The sequence below is a fragment of the Sciurus carolinensis genome, chromosome 9 (genome assembly GCF_902686445.1).
Source record: "Sciurus carolinensis chromosome 9, mSciCar1.2, whole genome shotgun sequence".
NCBI classification, from domain to species: Eukaryota; Metazoa; Chordata; class Mammalia; order Rodentia; family Sciuridae; genus Sciurus; species Sciurus carolinensis.
In genome coordinates this window covers 114,311,734-114,327,929 of record NC_062221.1, presented here as the reverse complement: position 1 = coordinate 114,327,929, position 16,196 = coordinate 114,311,734, and the positions used below count along the sequence as shown (strand labels likewise).

Sequence of the window (16,196 nt, the reverse complement as noted above, 5' to 3'; positions counted from 1 at the left end):
ATGTATTAATTCAATTACTACAACTGGTAAGGTCATGTCAGAGACCGGGATGACAATCTAAATAGTCACCTGATGTTCCAAGAAAATAAATAAAGGAACAAATGGAGAATTAGGAGAATGGCCTAATGAGGGTGAAAGCAGGGTTTCCCTAAAAGCACTGACTTCTCTTTCAAGTAGGCCAGTAAAATACTTTAAATAACCAAGGTTTTAATAGTTAAACCAAACGGACACAGAGAATAAGAAGTAGGGAATACTGAGGAATACTGAGGAGAAACTTCATACCCCTGTCCCTAGGTTAAAGGACTTTGTCAGATTAAAGTCTTTTTAATTTCTCCACCATTAACTCATTACTCTACCACTAACCCATTCCTCCTCATGAAAAAGGACCACTGAATCTAAGAAGAACTGAGTATATAAGATCAGCTTTCTCAGGAATCATTTCTTAGCTCTGCCTGACAAAATTCTGATCTTATACTGGAAAATGAAAGCAACTCAAAATTTGATTCCATAAATTCCAAACAGTTTTTGTCAATAACACAGATAAAATTGGTACTCCCACAAGTTATCTTGGTTTCCCATTTCTCTGCTGACAATGAACACATGTAAGGAAAAAGTCAAGTCCTATTCATTGACCTCCTAAAATCCCATCACTAAACTTTATGGTAACTTACGTCTCCTCTTCAGCTTTCATTTGGAAGGCATCTTCTAACCAATCTAATAATTTGTGTGTAAACTCGCTCACATCTTGCTGTGGAAAGAAAAAAGTCTTGTTGATTTTTAGCCTACTAATAAAAATAATAACTTTTGCAACATAAAACCTGTAGCCAGTCACTGAAATGTACAATACCAACTCTTCACAAAAGTATCATGTGAAATGTTTCATACTAAATCCAATGAACACTTGAAATTTAACTAAGGATATAAAAGCATTACTTGAGGGAAAAAACACTATCATTGTTACTAAGTTTTACTTTAGGAGAAAAAAAATACGTATATGTGTATGGATGTACACACACACACACACACACACAAGGAAGCCCAATGAACTCTGCAGTCTTTGTAAAATGAAAATCATATTAACAAAGGTTCTTCATTTTACAAAGCATTGTATAAAAAGAACTTGAGGTTTTTTTGACAATTTGGTTTCTTAATTTAACTCATACACATAACTTTCCTAAGTCATAGCCACCTGTACCAGAAGACTTGTTTACTTCAGCAGGTTAAGTCCAACTAACCACTAACTCCCAACCATGGATTCCATGATCCTATGAACTTCAAATTGATCCTCCATTCAGAATCAGCACATATGTCACTTTTTCACATGCCCTTCTTTGATCCTTGCTCTCCTAACATAGAAAAGTAAGGATAGGTAGTGGCAGATGTACTTATCTAGTACCATAACTCTTTGAACAACATGAGTTGGAAGATAGAGGAAAAGATTCACAAAGAACAGAAGGAAAAAAATTAAATGACCCTACTAAGACTGCAAAAAAACAGATGAATCAGCACAGGTAATTTACCTTTACTTATCTAAACAGTCCCAACTATAAAATGAACTATCATATATTTTTCCAGCTATATTTTTAGAGAGTCTAGGTCAACCTATTCACCTGAAAAATGCTGATACTAACATCTAGAAAGCTTAAGTAAATTGCTCTAGAAACATATAAAGATGGCTAGCTACAGTAGCACAAAAATCCAGTTATAATCATCTACATCATCTACAGTGGCCCAACAAATTACATAATTGCTTAGAACCTGAGAATAAGGAATAAAATCTTTTTAAATATAATTAACGTAAGAATCTCAAGATGAGATCATCATGGTAAGACCCAAAATCTAATGATGGATGTTCCTGTGAGAAACAGAAGACAAGAAATAGACTCTCCAGGTAAAAGGACATGCAAAGACACACAGAAATTGAAGCTATCCTGCCACAACCAGAAGTCCTAGAAATGGTAGAGGCAAGGAAGGCTTTCCCCCTAGAACTGCTACAAGGTACACGGCTCTGCCAAAACCTTCATTTTGAAACTCTGGCCTCTACAATGAAAGAACAATTTCTTTTTTTATTTTAAGCCACCTGGTTTCTGGTGATTTGTTAGAGCAGTCCTAGGGAACTAATCTAATACCTTAACACAAATTTCCATAATTTTTTTCAACTTTACTAATCTTGATGATTACATCTAACAAGAAATGAAAAAGTTTCCTATTTTTCTCAAGTCTTTTAGAAGACGTTAATCCCCATTTTAGCAATCAATCTAAAATTCACAATTATAAAATATACTTTAGATCTTTCACCCAAAGAAAATAAAACTAGTTTTTATTATTGCAATATTGTTACTTGAAAAGGAAAACAATAAAAGCACGATTAAAATTGACAGTACTTCTTTAGACCAAAAGGGTCTCCCATAAAGACCCTAAAATATTTCAAAACATGATATATTTTAAATATTTACCAAGAATGTAAAATTTAAGTATATATTCACTTATAAAACTGATGATGTACACGTCACTATAGAGTTATTCCACTAAGTCATAATGCATACTTCAGAGTCAAGAGTTTGGGGAACAGAAGAGAATCAAACCTCTCTCAACCTGAACTGATGTCTCTCTCTCTACTTTAAAAGAGAAAAAGAATCGACAATAAGAAAACTAGCTAGTCAACCCTGCCAGCTCAAGGCAAAAGCATTCATACTGCAGCATTCAGGAGCCACATAACAGCAGAGCTGTTTCCATCTGGACTCTTAACTCAAATGAAAGTTCCAACTATGCATATGTGTGGTTCAAAATGAAGTCTATGCTGCCTCATCTTCAAATATGAAGACACTCAAATATTACTACACAACTGTGAAAAGCATCAACAGAAAAGGAAGTAAACAAGGAAAACAAAGGAAAAAACAATTCCAGATAAAAGGAATCCAACAGAACTAATCTGTCAAAATGTAACTGTATATTATGGGCCATTGGAGAAGAAAGTAACATACTAAAAGAAAAGAATGCAACCAAAATAAAGGAATGAATGAATACATAAGTAAAACGTATCCAGAACCAGAAGAAGTGTTCCTAAAACGGCAGTGTGGGATCAGACCCTACCATTTCTTTTGCCTTGTGTGTTAGTATGATAGGGAGTAAAAAAGTTGAAATGATGCTGAACCGAAAAGGCAGGGGGCCATTATTAGAAATGGTTTTAACAAAGAAAAAAATCAACAGAAGAAAACTTGATGTGAGACCTTTTTGTTTTTGTTTGTTTATATTGGTCATACATGTGTTATTTTAAAGTTGGGGGTGGGGGGAAAGGCAGTACACAGGCAGGCAGACTGGAAAGGTAGTTAACAGAATTGCTCAGAGCCACTTCACATTCCCTTTCCACATATCCAGAGATACATTCAAGTGCTATAAAAACTACACTACAAAAAAATTGGCTTTTTAAACCTCTTCTCAAATATTATTTCATCATCTGCCCTTTACTTTAACACTGCTGTCTTTTCAATACTTGTTACTCTTACTACCTTTTTTATTTTTTTGAGTTTTCCTTAATTTCTCTGACTACTCAGTGTGTGACAAAGTTGGGTTTTTTAACAAATATTTTATATTTCTATATGTAAGTTCTCAATTTTGTTTTTAGGAAATCTAGCTACTATGATTGCACTATTTAAACAATGATAAACAATAAAACAGCAAGGTCTTTCAAAACCCTTTTCTGGGTTTAAAAAAAAAATTACCTCCTACTGGCAAAAACAGCAATATCAAAGCATGTATACTATGCTGACACTGGGTTGTCACACATTTGTTAAGATATTTTAATTACAGGTGAACATTCTTCATTTTATCCACATTGTTCCTTATCAACTTCAATCATAATAAATCACTTTACTTTTCTTAACATTTCCAACATCACTTTCCTTTTGCTTAATTTAAAATAAGTCTTCCAAACATATAATGATTTAAATGACTTCAGGTTATTTGTAATAAAGTTGAATGATGCATCCTAAGTTATTACATATTCTAGTATAAACTACTGAAGGGCAGATCAGCTTAAATAAAATTCAAAAGGTCAATAAACAGTAAAAGAAATCTACCTGCTGTGAGTCATTTGACTTGAAGGCATCCTTAAGAATTTCAACTGCTCTTGATGGGTCAACATATTTCCTTTTGGTACCAACAAGAAGTGCAAATAGATACCTCAGCTCACACATAAAAGGCAAATTCCGATGTTCCTAATGGGAAAAACAAACAAACAAAAAACACAGATAAGAATCTTAAAACCTTAGAGAAGATTAGCAATCTTTACTAGTAAGCAAGTATTCATATTAATAGTAACCCAAAATTAACTGATAGAGATCAGGCATAAATCTACCACTCTCTATCATATTTAAAAAATAGTTCTGCTACCATCTATAGGACTCTAAGGAGCCAAGCATGTAAATAGCAGAGGGACCAGGCTAGGCTCACGATTTCAGGATAAATGCCACATATTCATAGCAAATCATGTCATTACGTAGCCAAGAATATCCTCCTCATTCAAGTCTGTTTATTATAATCCTTCTCATTCATGTAGGCCCAGCTGGTGATGGCAAGAGAAACAGTAACAGCCAGCATTCAATGAGTGCTCACTACATGCCAGGCACTGCTTTGAGTACTTTTCCCCAATACACCCATTTAAGCAAAAACCTCTCCTCCTCTATGAAGTCATTCTAGATCCCTCTAAGTTACCAATGCCTGCATATTCCATATCTACTGAAATGAACACCCTCCACTATGAATAACCACTGCCACTGCTGTGTGATGACCTTAATTATTAGACTACTGTTAGGACCCTAACTAGCAATATTTAATAAATATTGTTATTCACATTCATTATTTTATAAAGTTGTATATATTTATTTTATAACTGAATTACTAAATGTTTAATATGATTTAATTCTAATATGATTTAATTGTTTAATAAGTACAGTATTAACCTAAAAATTAATTAAGTCAGACCTTCATATGAGGTTAATATGTCACCCTACTGCCAGTCTTTGAAATCTTACTTTCATTCTAAACAAGACTCTAAGCTTCTCAAAGATTTTACTCTTCCACAGTGTGTTGCTACTGTGGAAGCACATAGTAGGCATTCAATTCTTATTGGCTGAATAAATCAAATCTTCCACAAAATAAATAAATAAATAAATAAAAATACTATGAATCAATAACAATTTATTGTTAAGAAGAAAACTTCTGAGGCATGTAATTCACATAACGTAGTAAAATGTGTCCTAACAGCAGGTCAAACAAGCAATTGTTATAATATTTAGTTCTTGAAATAACAACTTTAATATATAAAGCTTAAATAAACTACTTTAATAAGAGAAAAAATTTCCAAGTTTACATAAGTAGCATTTCAATATTACAAAATTATAGTGGTGTATCTTTGTAGAGTTACTGCCCAAAATAATATAATTCGTATGGAAATAACTGCTCTCCAAAATGCATTCAAAAAGAACTTCTAAAAAATAGGTGGAAGGGAATAAAATTCATTCCAAATACTTATCTTTTGATCCAAAAACTACACACAGCATTAAATCAATCATGAAGTACACTAATCTTGACATAAAAGTATTAAGTTATGAGGGGCATAGTTTTTATTTAAATATAATAAATTTCACCATCAGTGAATAAGATTAAGTACCAATTTCTAAATAAGAAAACTAATCCACGGTTTTTCTCTGGTACTTCCTATTCTCTCATCAACTGCCCTATGTAAGTAAGTTTGAAAAGTACAAATTTTATTGAATTGTAACCCACAAAATTGTTTCCAAAAATAATGTTTCCTGTCATTAATTTCTTCATCTATCAGTGTACATAAGACAAATTAGTTTTTCAAATGATATTTCTTGGTGAATCATAAAGAAAGTAATGATTTTTGAAAATTCAGAGAAATTCTGATGAGTAGCTTATTTGAAAAGTAAAATACTTTAATATATTGAAAGATTTTTGTCTCAATCAATTCGTAACGCTAGAAAATCATTCTTGAATTTCAAAAGGCAAAACTATAAATGAAGTTAAGAGCAGTTAATCTATTTGGTAAATTATGAAAATATCAATAGAAATTATTTGAACACAACTTTTAGCCTTTGTTTTTTTAACAAGTTTGTTGAAGCATGACTGATGAACAATACACTCTGTACATTATCAAACAGAGAAATTTCCAAGCTTCATTCATGTATGTGTTCATGAAATCATGAATCACAATTTCAAGATAGCACACCTGTCCATCACCTTCCAAAATTTCTTCATCACTGTCATTCCTTCATCAATCCCAGGTGAACAGAGTCATTTGTATTTTCTAGAAATTTATATAAATGGAATTAAGTGCTCTATATTTGTTTTAGGCATGTTTATTGGAATCAGCTAATTATTTTGAGCTTCATTCATGTGACTGTTTGCATTTGTAATTCATTCCATTTTACTGCTGTGTGGTATTTCATTATGGGGATATACCACAACTAATTTAACCATCAGCCTCTAGCTGATGGAGATACTGAGACACATGTTTTTGTGTGGATATATTCCTCCAATTTCCTTTATAAATACCATATCTTAGTATAATGACATGGAGTTCTAGCTCCACATCCTATCAACATTTGAATATGAGGTATCTATAAATTTTTGTTTACTCAAGTGGGTACACAGTGGCATCTGCAGCTTATTCTTTATTTTCCTAATGACTAGCAATGTTGATCATTTTTTAATCTAGTTACTTACTATCTGCATCTTTTATCATAAAGCATTTATTCAAATATTTTCCTCAAAAGAGTAATCAATTGGTCTTACAAATTATTTTTCTCAGTCTGTAGCAAGCCTTTTCATTTTGCATGAATTTTTCAAAGATTAAAGTAATTAATTTTGATGCCAATTTATCCACTTTTTTTTTCTTTACGGTCAATGCCTCTTTATTATTCTACTTAAGAAATCACTGTTTAATCTAATGACACTAAAATTTTCTCCTGCTTTTATCAAGAAATTTTATGGTTTAAGTTCTTCTTTGTAAGAATACAATATAGTCCACTATGGATTATTTTAGAGTCAGGTAAAGATTAAAAATCATTTTCTTATATGTGTTATTAGTTGAAGATCTTTCTTTTTTCTCACTAAATTGTTTTGGCAACTCTGACTAAATCTATTTGCCTCATGTGTGTGGGTCTATTTCTGGACTTTATTCTGCTCCACTGATCTACATTATTATATTTTGGCCAGCAGCACAGTATGGCAATAACTAATCTTTCCAACATTTTTTGTCTTTTTAAAATTGTTACTGCTATCCTATATATTTAAATTTCCATACATACTTTAGAATCAATCAGCTAATTTCTATAAAAAAGACTGATGGGATTATGATTGAGATTACATGAAATCTATAGATTAATCTTGGGACATCTGATTACTAAAAATATTGAATCCTCTGATTCATGGTATATTCTTTTATTAACTTAATTTCTCTCAATGATATTCTGGAATTTTCAGAGCACAGGTCTTTCATATTATATTTGAGCAAAGTTCTAAGTCTTTCATATTTCACATATTCATATGTCACTATACTCAAGTATTTTTTTTTTAATTTCCAATTGTGTGTTACTGGTATACAAAAATACAAATGTTTTTGTATGTTGACCTTGTACCATTTAATTTTACTCACTTCTTGGTTCTTGAACCAAGAAATACTTACATATTTTCTTTTTTTGTAAAGTACTTAGAATTTTCTACAAAGATAATCCAATTATATACAGTTTTGCTTTCTTACTTCCAATCTTCTTTTCTTGTTCTTTGGCACTGGTTAAGAATTCCAGTCTAATGTTTAAAAAAATGTTGAAGGCTGACATCTTGATTGTTGTGGAAAAGCATTCTGTTTTTCACCATTAAATATTATATTACATGTAGATTTTTTGTAAATGGGCTTTATCAGGATGAGGAAGTTCTTTTCTTTTTCCTAGTTTGGGAGATTGCATCATAAGTAAGTGTTAGCTTTTGTCATGTTCTTTTTCTTCATCTATTGAGAAGACTACCATTTTCCTTCTTTAGTCTGTTAATATGTTGAATTAAACTGATTTTAAAATAGAAGAACCAATTTTGAATTCCATATAAACTCCACTTTTTCATGAGGTATTATCCTTTACATATTCTACTGTAGGATTCAATTTGCCAAACTTTGTCACAACTTTTTTTTCCATATTCATAGGCAATATTGGTCTCAGTTTTCTTTTCCTAAAATATATTTTTCTACTTTTGATTTCAGTGTAATACTAGGCTTCATATTGAGTTGGGGGAGCTTTATCTCTTCCTCAATTTTCTGTAAAATGTATAGAGAACTGGTATTGTGCCAGTATGATTATTTAGCTGTTACTGATGATTGAACTCAGGGATGCTTCACTGAGACACATCCTTAGATCTTCTTATTTTTTACTTTGAAAGAGGGTCTCGCTGAATTACTCAGGACCTCACTAAGTTGCTGAGGCTGGCTTTGAACTTATGATTCTCCTGCCTTGGTCTCCTAAGCTGCTGGGATTACAGGCATGTACCACTGTGCCCAGCAACTGTTAGATTTTTTCAATATGACATAGGGTTATTCCATGTTATTCATTTCTTCAATGGTAAACTTCAATGGATTGTGGCTTTCAACGTTCTTCTCTTTTGTTGATAATACTACATTATTCTCTCTGTGTTTTACATAGATTATGTAATGATATCCCACTTTTCCATTCCTTTTATTTGTCATTTACATATTACTGCCTTGTTCTTACTCAGTCTACTTAAAAGCTCATCAGTTTTACCACTCTTCTCAAGAAGCAGCTTTAGGTTCTTTAATATTTTCTACTGTTTTTCTGATACCTAGGTTCAGTGATTTCTGCTCTTACATTTATTATTTCCTTTTATATTAAACTTGTAAATCCAGTCCCTATTACTTTGTCATGGTTAAAGACAAAAATCCCAGAATGCCTCCCCTTTTTTGTAAAATTCAAAATCCCTTTAGGTCTTTGCTCAAGGAACACATTATTAAACGCAACTAAGCACCTTCCCTTCTATGCTCAGTTCTACATGGTGAAAAGTGGGTAAAGTATTGTTTATTTGGAAACTCTTACCCTAAATCAAGGCTTTAAATAATATAAGCTAAAAATCAGTAGGTTTTAGCTACTTACATAGTGATTTCCATAGTTAAGTATACTTGTTTTCTCAACATTTCATGTTTTACCATCGGTTTTTAATATTTTAAGCCAAAAGAGTACTGAAGTGGGAAAGAATGATTGTACTGAGAATCTATATTATTTTTTGGTCACTTTATGATTCCCTAAACACTGACCTTACAGTTCAAATGAATATGGATCTATAAAACATAGTTTCAATTTCTAGAATAACCATATCCACCTAAAATATTAACTGATTTCCAAATACACTAATGATCTCTTCTTCTCACTTAAGATATACATAATATTTGTGGCAAGCTTTAACAGCCAACAAAAGAAATCCTCTTACAAGTGTACAAAAAATCATATCTCTATGATTTGATTAAGTTAATCCTAAGTGCATTTGGCATCTTGACACATTCGTTTTCAAGTTCACAAAGTAGTAGTAAACATTACATAATTAGAAACAAATTCACTACTAACAGGTGACAGAAGTTACACTGACATCTTTAAAAGTGGTCTTTAATCACCTCAAGTGAATCTATCACAAATCAGTAATTAATAACTACCTAGAATTACCACATTTGCTTCAAAGGTAGCAAATTGTAGTGTATCCTGTTGTCACCACACCAAATTAAAAAATAACTTCATTTATGGAACCATCATATAAAATTGCACAGTACTCTTCTAAATTATTGTCTTTCAGAGAATGAAGTGAATACTTCAACTCCCTAAGCCAAAGAGATACCTGCACATTCCGACCCTTCTACTGCAAGAAATAAAACTTCTCTAGAAATAGGCTGAACACACATTTCCCCAGCATGTGCTGAACAGGTTCATAACCTCACAACTAGCTCTGGTATGTAATATGGACATAAAGACTACTGCTTATGTAGATTACAAAACCAACATTGGCCTACTATGAAAATAAAATAAATTAAAGCTCTGTAAACTACTAAAATCCAGGAAATAAAAGATAAAACACATAAAAATAAATAAATGGAAATAATAATTCTAAATAATGTCATACATATTATATGTATATATACTTCAAGTGAAACATGAGAACTGTTAATATTAACAAACGATTGTGATAAAGGGAGGCAACAGTCCAGAAAGTTACAAGTAAAAACTGTAACAGAACAGATCTGTTTAATTTATCTACAGTGTGATCCTTTGCCCAGTGGTCTTGGTTCCCTGTTCAAAATTAATTATCAAGCTGACACTTTACAGCCCAGAGATGACAGCCTGAAAAGTTGGTTATACATCAAGTTCTATTCCCTTTAGTGTACATTATAAATGTTTCCCATATTGCAGGAAAAGTGGTTTTAAAAATTAAACACTAAAAGGAAAACATAATTTATTAATTTATAACTACCACAATATAGGTCACACAAAGTACAGCACTTCACTGAAACCTAAAACTATACCTTCTTTGCCTGAATCCAGTCCATTTTAGGACTATAGGCTTTTTATGGCAAGATCACTAAAGCCCAGCACTTAAGAATATCATCTCCAGAGTCAATATTCTGTATATTAAATATGAATGCTTACAAATCAGACCTATTTTTTAAAAATTCCTATTTTAAAAATTATTATCTAACTCAATTGCTAATAACTAATACTTACTGTATGCAGGCACTTTTATGCCTTTTATACGTTTTACCTCATTTAATCCCCAGAGCAACTCCATGAAATAACTACTGTCATTATTACACTTTGTAGAGAAAGTGCACGGACAGAACAAGTGACTCGCTTTCGGTCCATAGTTAGAAGCCAGGTAAGGTAACTCCAGGATCGAGTTCCCTTATTTTGCATTGCCTAACATTAATTTCAAAAAAAAAAAAAAGTAAAGATTTGTACTGTAAAGTTTATCTTTTAAGAACTCAAAACAATTGAAAAGAAAACCTGATTTCCATACAATTTTGAGAAATCAATTGAGGAAAGATCCTGAATTATAAATTATAGCCTATAAAGTCTATTGGAATTTGACAATAAAGTACAAAAAGTTTACTAAACTGACACAAAAAATTGGCATCTAACTGTTGACATGTAGGTGAAGAAAGAGTCATATTTGCAATATACTGACACAGAATGTTAAGAAGTTACTATGGTAGAGATTAATTAGTTGACATTCAAATTCCAACAGTTTCAGTTTGATGAAGCAAATAAATGCCCCAAAGCAATTATAAATGACAGAATACAAAAAAGCACAAGTAATCTATTTAAAAATCTTTTACAATTTTACCTTTTGGTTTCGGGGTAAATCTTGAGCATTTGATGGAGGCTTATAATTCAGAACTAATCTTCTAAATTCCAAAAGATTGAATAATGACTGAAAAAGAACAATTTAAGATAAGGAAAATTCTATGAATAGAATTATAAAATTGGTGTCAAGAGACTTTTTTTGACTATATACTAATACACAACTGTTGCATAAGGCGGCCTATTTTCTCCCTGAGAAAAAAGTTTTATTTCTTATATTCTGATATACTTGATAATTAGCAAAACTTAATCTGAAAAGCACAATTATTCAAGTACAAGTTAAAAAAATAATATTGAAAGCTATGGTTATTACTACAAACACACACAAACACACACACACACACACACACACACACACAGAAGTTTCCTCAAAATAAACGTATACAATACAAAGTCTAGGATTTTTTAGACATTCCATGTTCACTAAGAATTATCCTCAGATGCTAGGTGATAGATACACAAAGAAGGTGTATATTAACTCTGTGTCCAAGAAAGGAGACAAACACATAAAAAACATGGAGGTATATATAAAAATATACCTCCATGGTACAGTAACACTAATTATTCTGAGAGTATAATGAGAACATATGAAAGATGCTCATGAAAAGGTTTCCTGGAGGAGTACTCAACAGTAGTTTGTGACCCATCATTATGTCATCTTAATAAACATTTATTCAAAAATGATTTCTAAAAATAAAAAGTATCAGCAACATACCCATCACCACAATACTTTTTGTAAAATTTTCATGGTAGATGTTTTACAAACTTTTGTATATGTAAACTGTTTTATAATATAAAGTATATTTCTTTCATGGATCACAGTTTTTAAAGTTTGAAAATTACTGTATAGGAAGAAATCATGTATTGAATTTTATACAAGATGAGTTAAGACAACTGGGCAGAATATAAGGTAGCAGCTCAAAGGGAAAACAAGCATATGCAAAGTTATTAGAACAAGTTATTAGAAAAAAGTTATTAACAAGTTATTAGAAAAACTAGATCACTACATATAAGGAAATGTATGGACTAATATGAAAGATAAAAAGTTTCTGATAGCAGAAACTATAGAAAAATATTTTGATCGTTTGTGATCTGGAAGGACACCTTAATTAAGCATTATGAACACATAAAATAATTCATTTTTTCCTCATTGAGATGGGGTCACAATATGTTGTCCAGATTTGTCTCAAATTCCTTGCCTCAAGTGATCTCCCACCTCAGCCTCCTAAGCAGCTAGGACTACAGGTGCTTAACACCACTCCCAGCTCATTTAACAAATATTTACAGCACACTACTATGGCCTGGATGTGAGGTGTTCCCCAAAAGTTCCTGTTTTAATGTTGGAATGTTCAGAGGTGAAATGATAAAACTATGAGAACTGTAAGCTAATTAGTGGATTAATCCATTGGATGGATTAATAATTTGAAAGGACTTCTGTACTGGGTGATGATAACTACAGGCAGGTAGGAAATAGCTGGAGGAAGTAGGTCACTGTGGAATGTGCCTTTGGGGTTTATATTTCCTCCTTGGCTCTGCCCTCTCTCTTTCTCTGCTTCCTAGATTCCATGAGGTGAGCAGTACTCCTCCACTACATTCTTCTGCCATTATGTTCTGCCTTGCCTCAGAGTCAAAGCAAAGGAGCCAAATGACCATGGACTGAACTTCTGAAACAGTAAGCCCCCCCACCAAAACTTTCCCCCATAAGTTGCTTTTGTCAGATATTTGGGTCACTCCAACAAAAGCTAACATAAGTGAGACACTAGGAAGACAGATAGCAGGAAAAAAAAAAATCTATATAATCTCCCCACTTGTGGAGATTATAATCTTAAAACTGTAGGTTGAACAATGACACTAGATGTTAGAAAAGAGAAAGGATATGAATATAGTAACAACAGACCAAGATCAGAGTCTTTGAGAAAAGGCAACATTTTAAAGCTGGTGGGAGAGGAGAATATTGTAAAGGACTAAGTATGAATAGTAAGAAAATCAGAAAAGAAAGGAGAGGAGAGAAAGCAGAATTTTCAATCATTGGCTGGTTATCACAACAACTGTGGAGTTTATTTTTTTTTATATATTTAATTTGTGGAACTCTAAAAATACCATTTTCAGAGGGTCTCTCAATGAAGATTTGAAGTACTACAGAAGACTCAGATGTATCATCAAATAATCAATGGTATATTTCAAGAAGGGCAAGAATAGCAATATTGCCATGAAGTATGGGGAAGAGATAACCTTTGGCAATGAGGAAGTCACCTTTTCAGTACAGTGGTAGAGAAAGAAGAGGTACAATAACAATGGGAGTGATGGGACATAAATAAGGGGGACAAAGTATAAACTATCCTTATGAGAAACTTAAAAAGGAACACTACTCTGATACTCTGAGTTCCCACTGGAGAACATTTTCCTTATTTCTGAACATGGTTAGAATTTTGTTACATGTAGCTCTGAATACCTATTACAGCCTCTGCTTGATGGAAATTGGTATTTCTTCATTTTTGAAGATTTCTACTGAGCCAGAAATAAGTGACCACTTAATTTTTTTCCAACACTTTAAAGACATTATTTCTATTGAAAAGTCAGTTGATAATTCTGGCTCCTTTATACACATGATGCATCTTTTTCTCTCATTACTTTTGTGATTTTCTTCTTGTAGTTTTTTTGTTTGTTTGTTTCATTATGATGTACACTAGTGCAGTGATCTTTTTTTCTACTATTGGGTTCCTGTTACTTCCTACACCTGTGGTTTGATCTCTCTTTCAAGTTTGGAATATGCTCAATCATCTTTTCAAATACTGTGTTTGCACTGTGCCCTTCTACTTTCCCTCTGAACTACAATACACTATGTTTGTACTACTCATTATGTCCAATTTCTCTCTTATATGCTCTTATCTTTATTTCATGGCTTTAGTCTGAAAATATTCTTCAGACCGACTTCCAGTTAACTGCTTGTCTCTTTAGCTGCATCTGATATGCTTTTCAATTTATCCATTGATATATTTCATGTGTTATATTTTTCATTCTAAAATTTCCATTTTGTTCTTAATAGTTTTTTTAGTTTTCTGTCAAAAGTCTCAATCTTGCTTTCAATTCTTTGATGACACTAAGTACAGTTATTATAACTAACAATCTTCTGGTTTCCATATAAGTATATTTCTATCATCCAACTTTTTCTCTTTATTCTTTTATTTTCTGGTATGGTTAATTTGAGTACCAAATATTATACACAAAAATTGGAAAAATTAAAAATATATATTATCTACTAACAGAGAATTTATATTTGCTTCTGGCTGAGAGCTAGACTAGAGTCACTTGCAATCCCAGATCACCGTAATTTGTAAGTCTGCAATGATTTGAGGCTGTATGATTCAGAAACTAGAAAGTCTTGTCTACTTTCTGTTCTCAGTTAATTGGAGGCTCTCAACTTTAAGAATTCTAACTGAAAGTCTGAGGTGTTTACTAAGGATACAAGTCTGTGAAAAACTCAGCTTCCAAGTTACTTAGCAGTCATTTTTGAAAATGCCTCAAAGATCAAATCAGTCAAAAGCAACTGAGTGGATACTGTGTTATTTACAAAACTGTAGAAAATATATCAAATAGTGACTATTTTAAACTTGTGATAGAACTATGTTGGGAGATAAAACAAATAGTAATTGTAGGAAGGTGAAATGGAAGCGCTAACCACTTATCTGACTCAGTTTTTAGAAAAGCAGGTCATTTAGAAAAGTGAAGATAACAGAAGAAAACAAGACTGGCTATAGTTGTCCTCAAGAAGCAAAGGGCTTTGAGGCAGCAAGGTCTGGGGCAGAGGATTACCATTTTGTACTCTAAGTCAGTAAGTGTCATGAGGTTTTTCTTTTCACTTTGAACTATGGATTTCTTCCTTTGATAAAAATTAAAGAGATAAGAACAAGTAAAGTGAACAAATATTTTAAATGATATCCTGAAAATTTCCAGCACTTTTTCAACATCCTCACTTAATACTTTAGATATGCTAAACATTGCTATCTACATTAGAGAGACAGAAACACTTTAAGCCTTCAATTTCACCATAAATCATATATGCTTTTTGTTTCATTTGTCTACTCATTCATTAAGTACTTAATAGACTATTCCAATGTGTCAGATTCTACCATGTGCTGACATTTAACAGTAGCCCAGCTGTGCCCTGGTGCTCTCAGGATGTTTGCACTTCAGTCAATCTGGAATTATGTGATTTATAAGGCTGGAGTTTCGTGATTAACCTGGAGTTACATGGTTTATATATGTATCTACCCTACAATCCTTCTAAGTACAAAACAGAACTTTAATACGTGCCAACACATCTATAATAGGAGTGAACTGAGACTAGATCAGGCAAACTGAGAGGCAGGAGCACCTTACTTCTGGGCATCTCAGAGGGATCCAAATGAGACATTTGCTAAAAGTCATCAAGAGAATACACACTACTTAACACCCCAGAACTAAGGAGGACACTACAGTTCTAAATAACAAATTAATTCACTGATACCCTAGTGAGGGAAGCAGGTACAGTAAGTACTTTCAGGTGAACAGAACAGAAACCATCCTGACTCGATAGGGGGTTGTTGTCCAACCTGAAGTCACAAAAATATTACTAAAGCCCAAAGGTTTATTAACCCATTCTCAGTACAATCTCCATTTGTTTATAGTCCCTTTCTGACATTCTTCTTCCCTGTTCTCTCAAAACTTTGGTACCCATAGCTAAGGAATAAGTTTATAAAGTTATATCTTTTATAGCCTATCCCAACTATT

General features: G+C 32.4%; 1 protein-coding gene across 3 annotated transcripts in view; it reads right to left on the bottom strand.

Moving 5' to 3' along the window:
• Window positions 1-16,196, bottom strand: part of Usp25 (ubiquitin specific peptidase 25) — a 95,019-nt gene that overhangs the window by 65,067 nt on the left and 13,756 nt on the right. For all 3 annotated transcript variants that reach the window (XM_047563603.1, XM_047563604.1, XM_047563606.1), the window contains exons 3-5: window positions 11,410-11,496; window positions 4,080-4,217; window positions 672-748 (exon numbers count right to left, since the gene is read on the bottom strand). In XM_047563603.1, coding sequence (XP_047419559.1) covers window positions 672-748; window positions 4,080-4,196 — 194 coding nt within the window. In that variant the 5' untranslated portion in view covers window positions 4,197-4,217; window positions 11,410-11,496. The remainder of the gene's footprint in view (window positions 1-671; window positions 749-4,079; window positions 4,218-11,409; window positions 11,497-16,196) is intronic.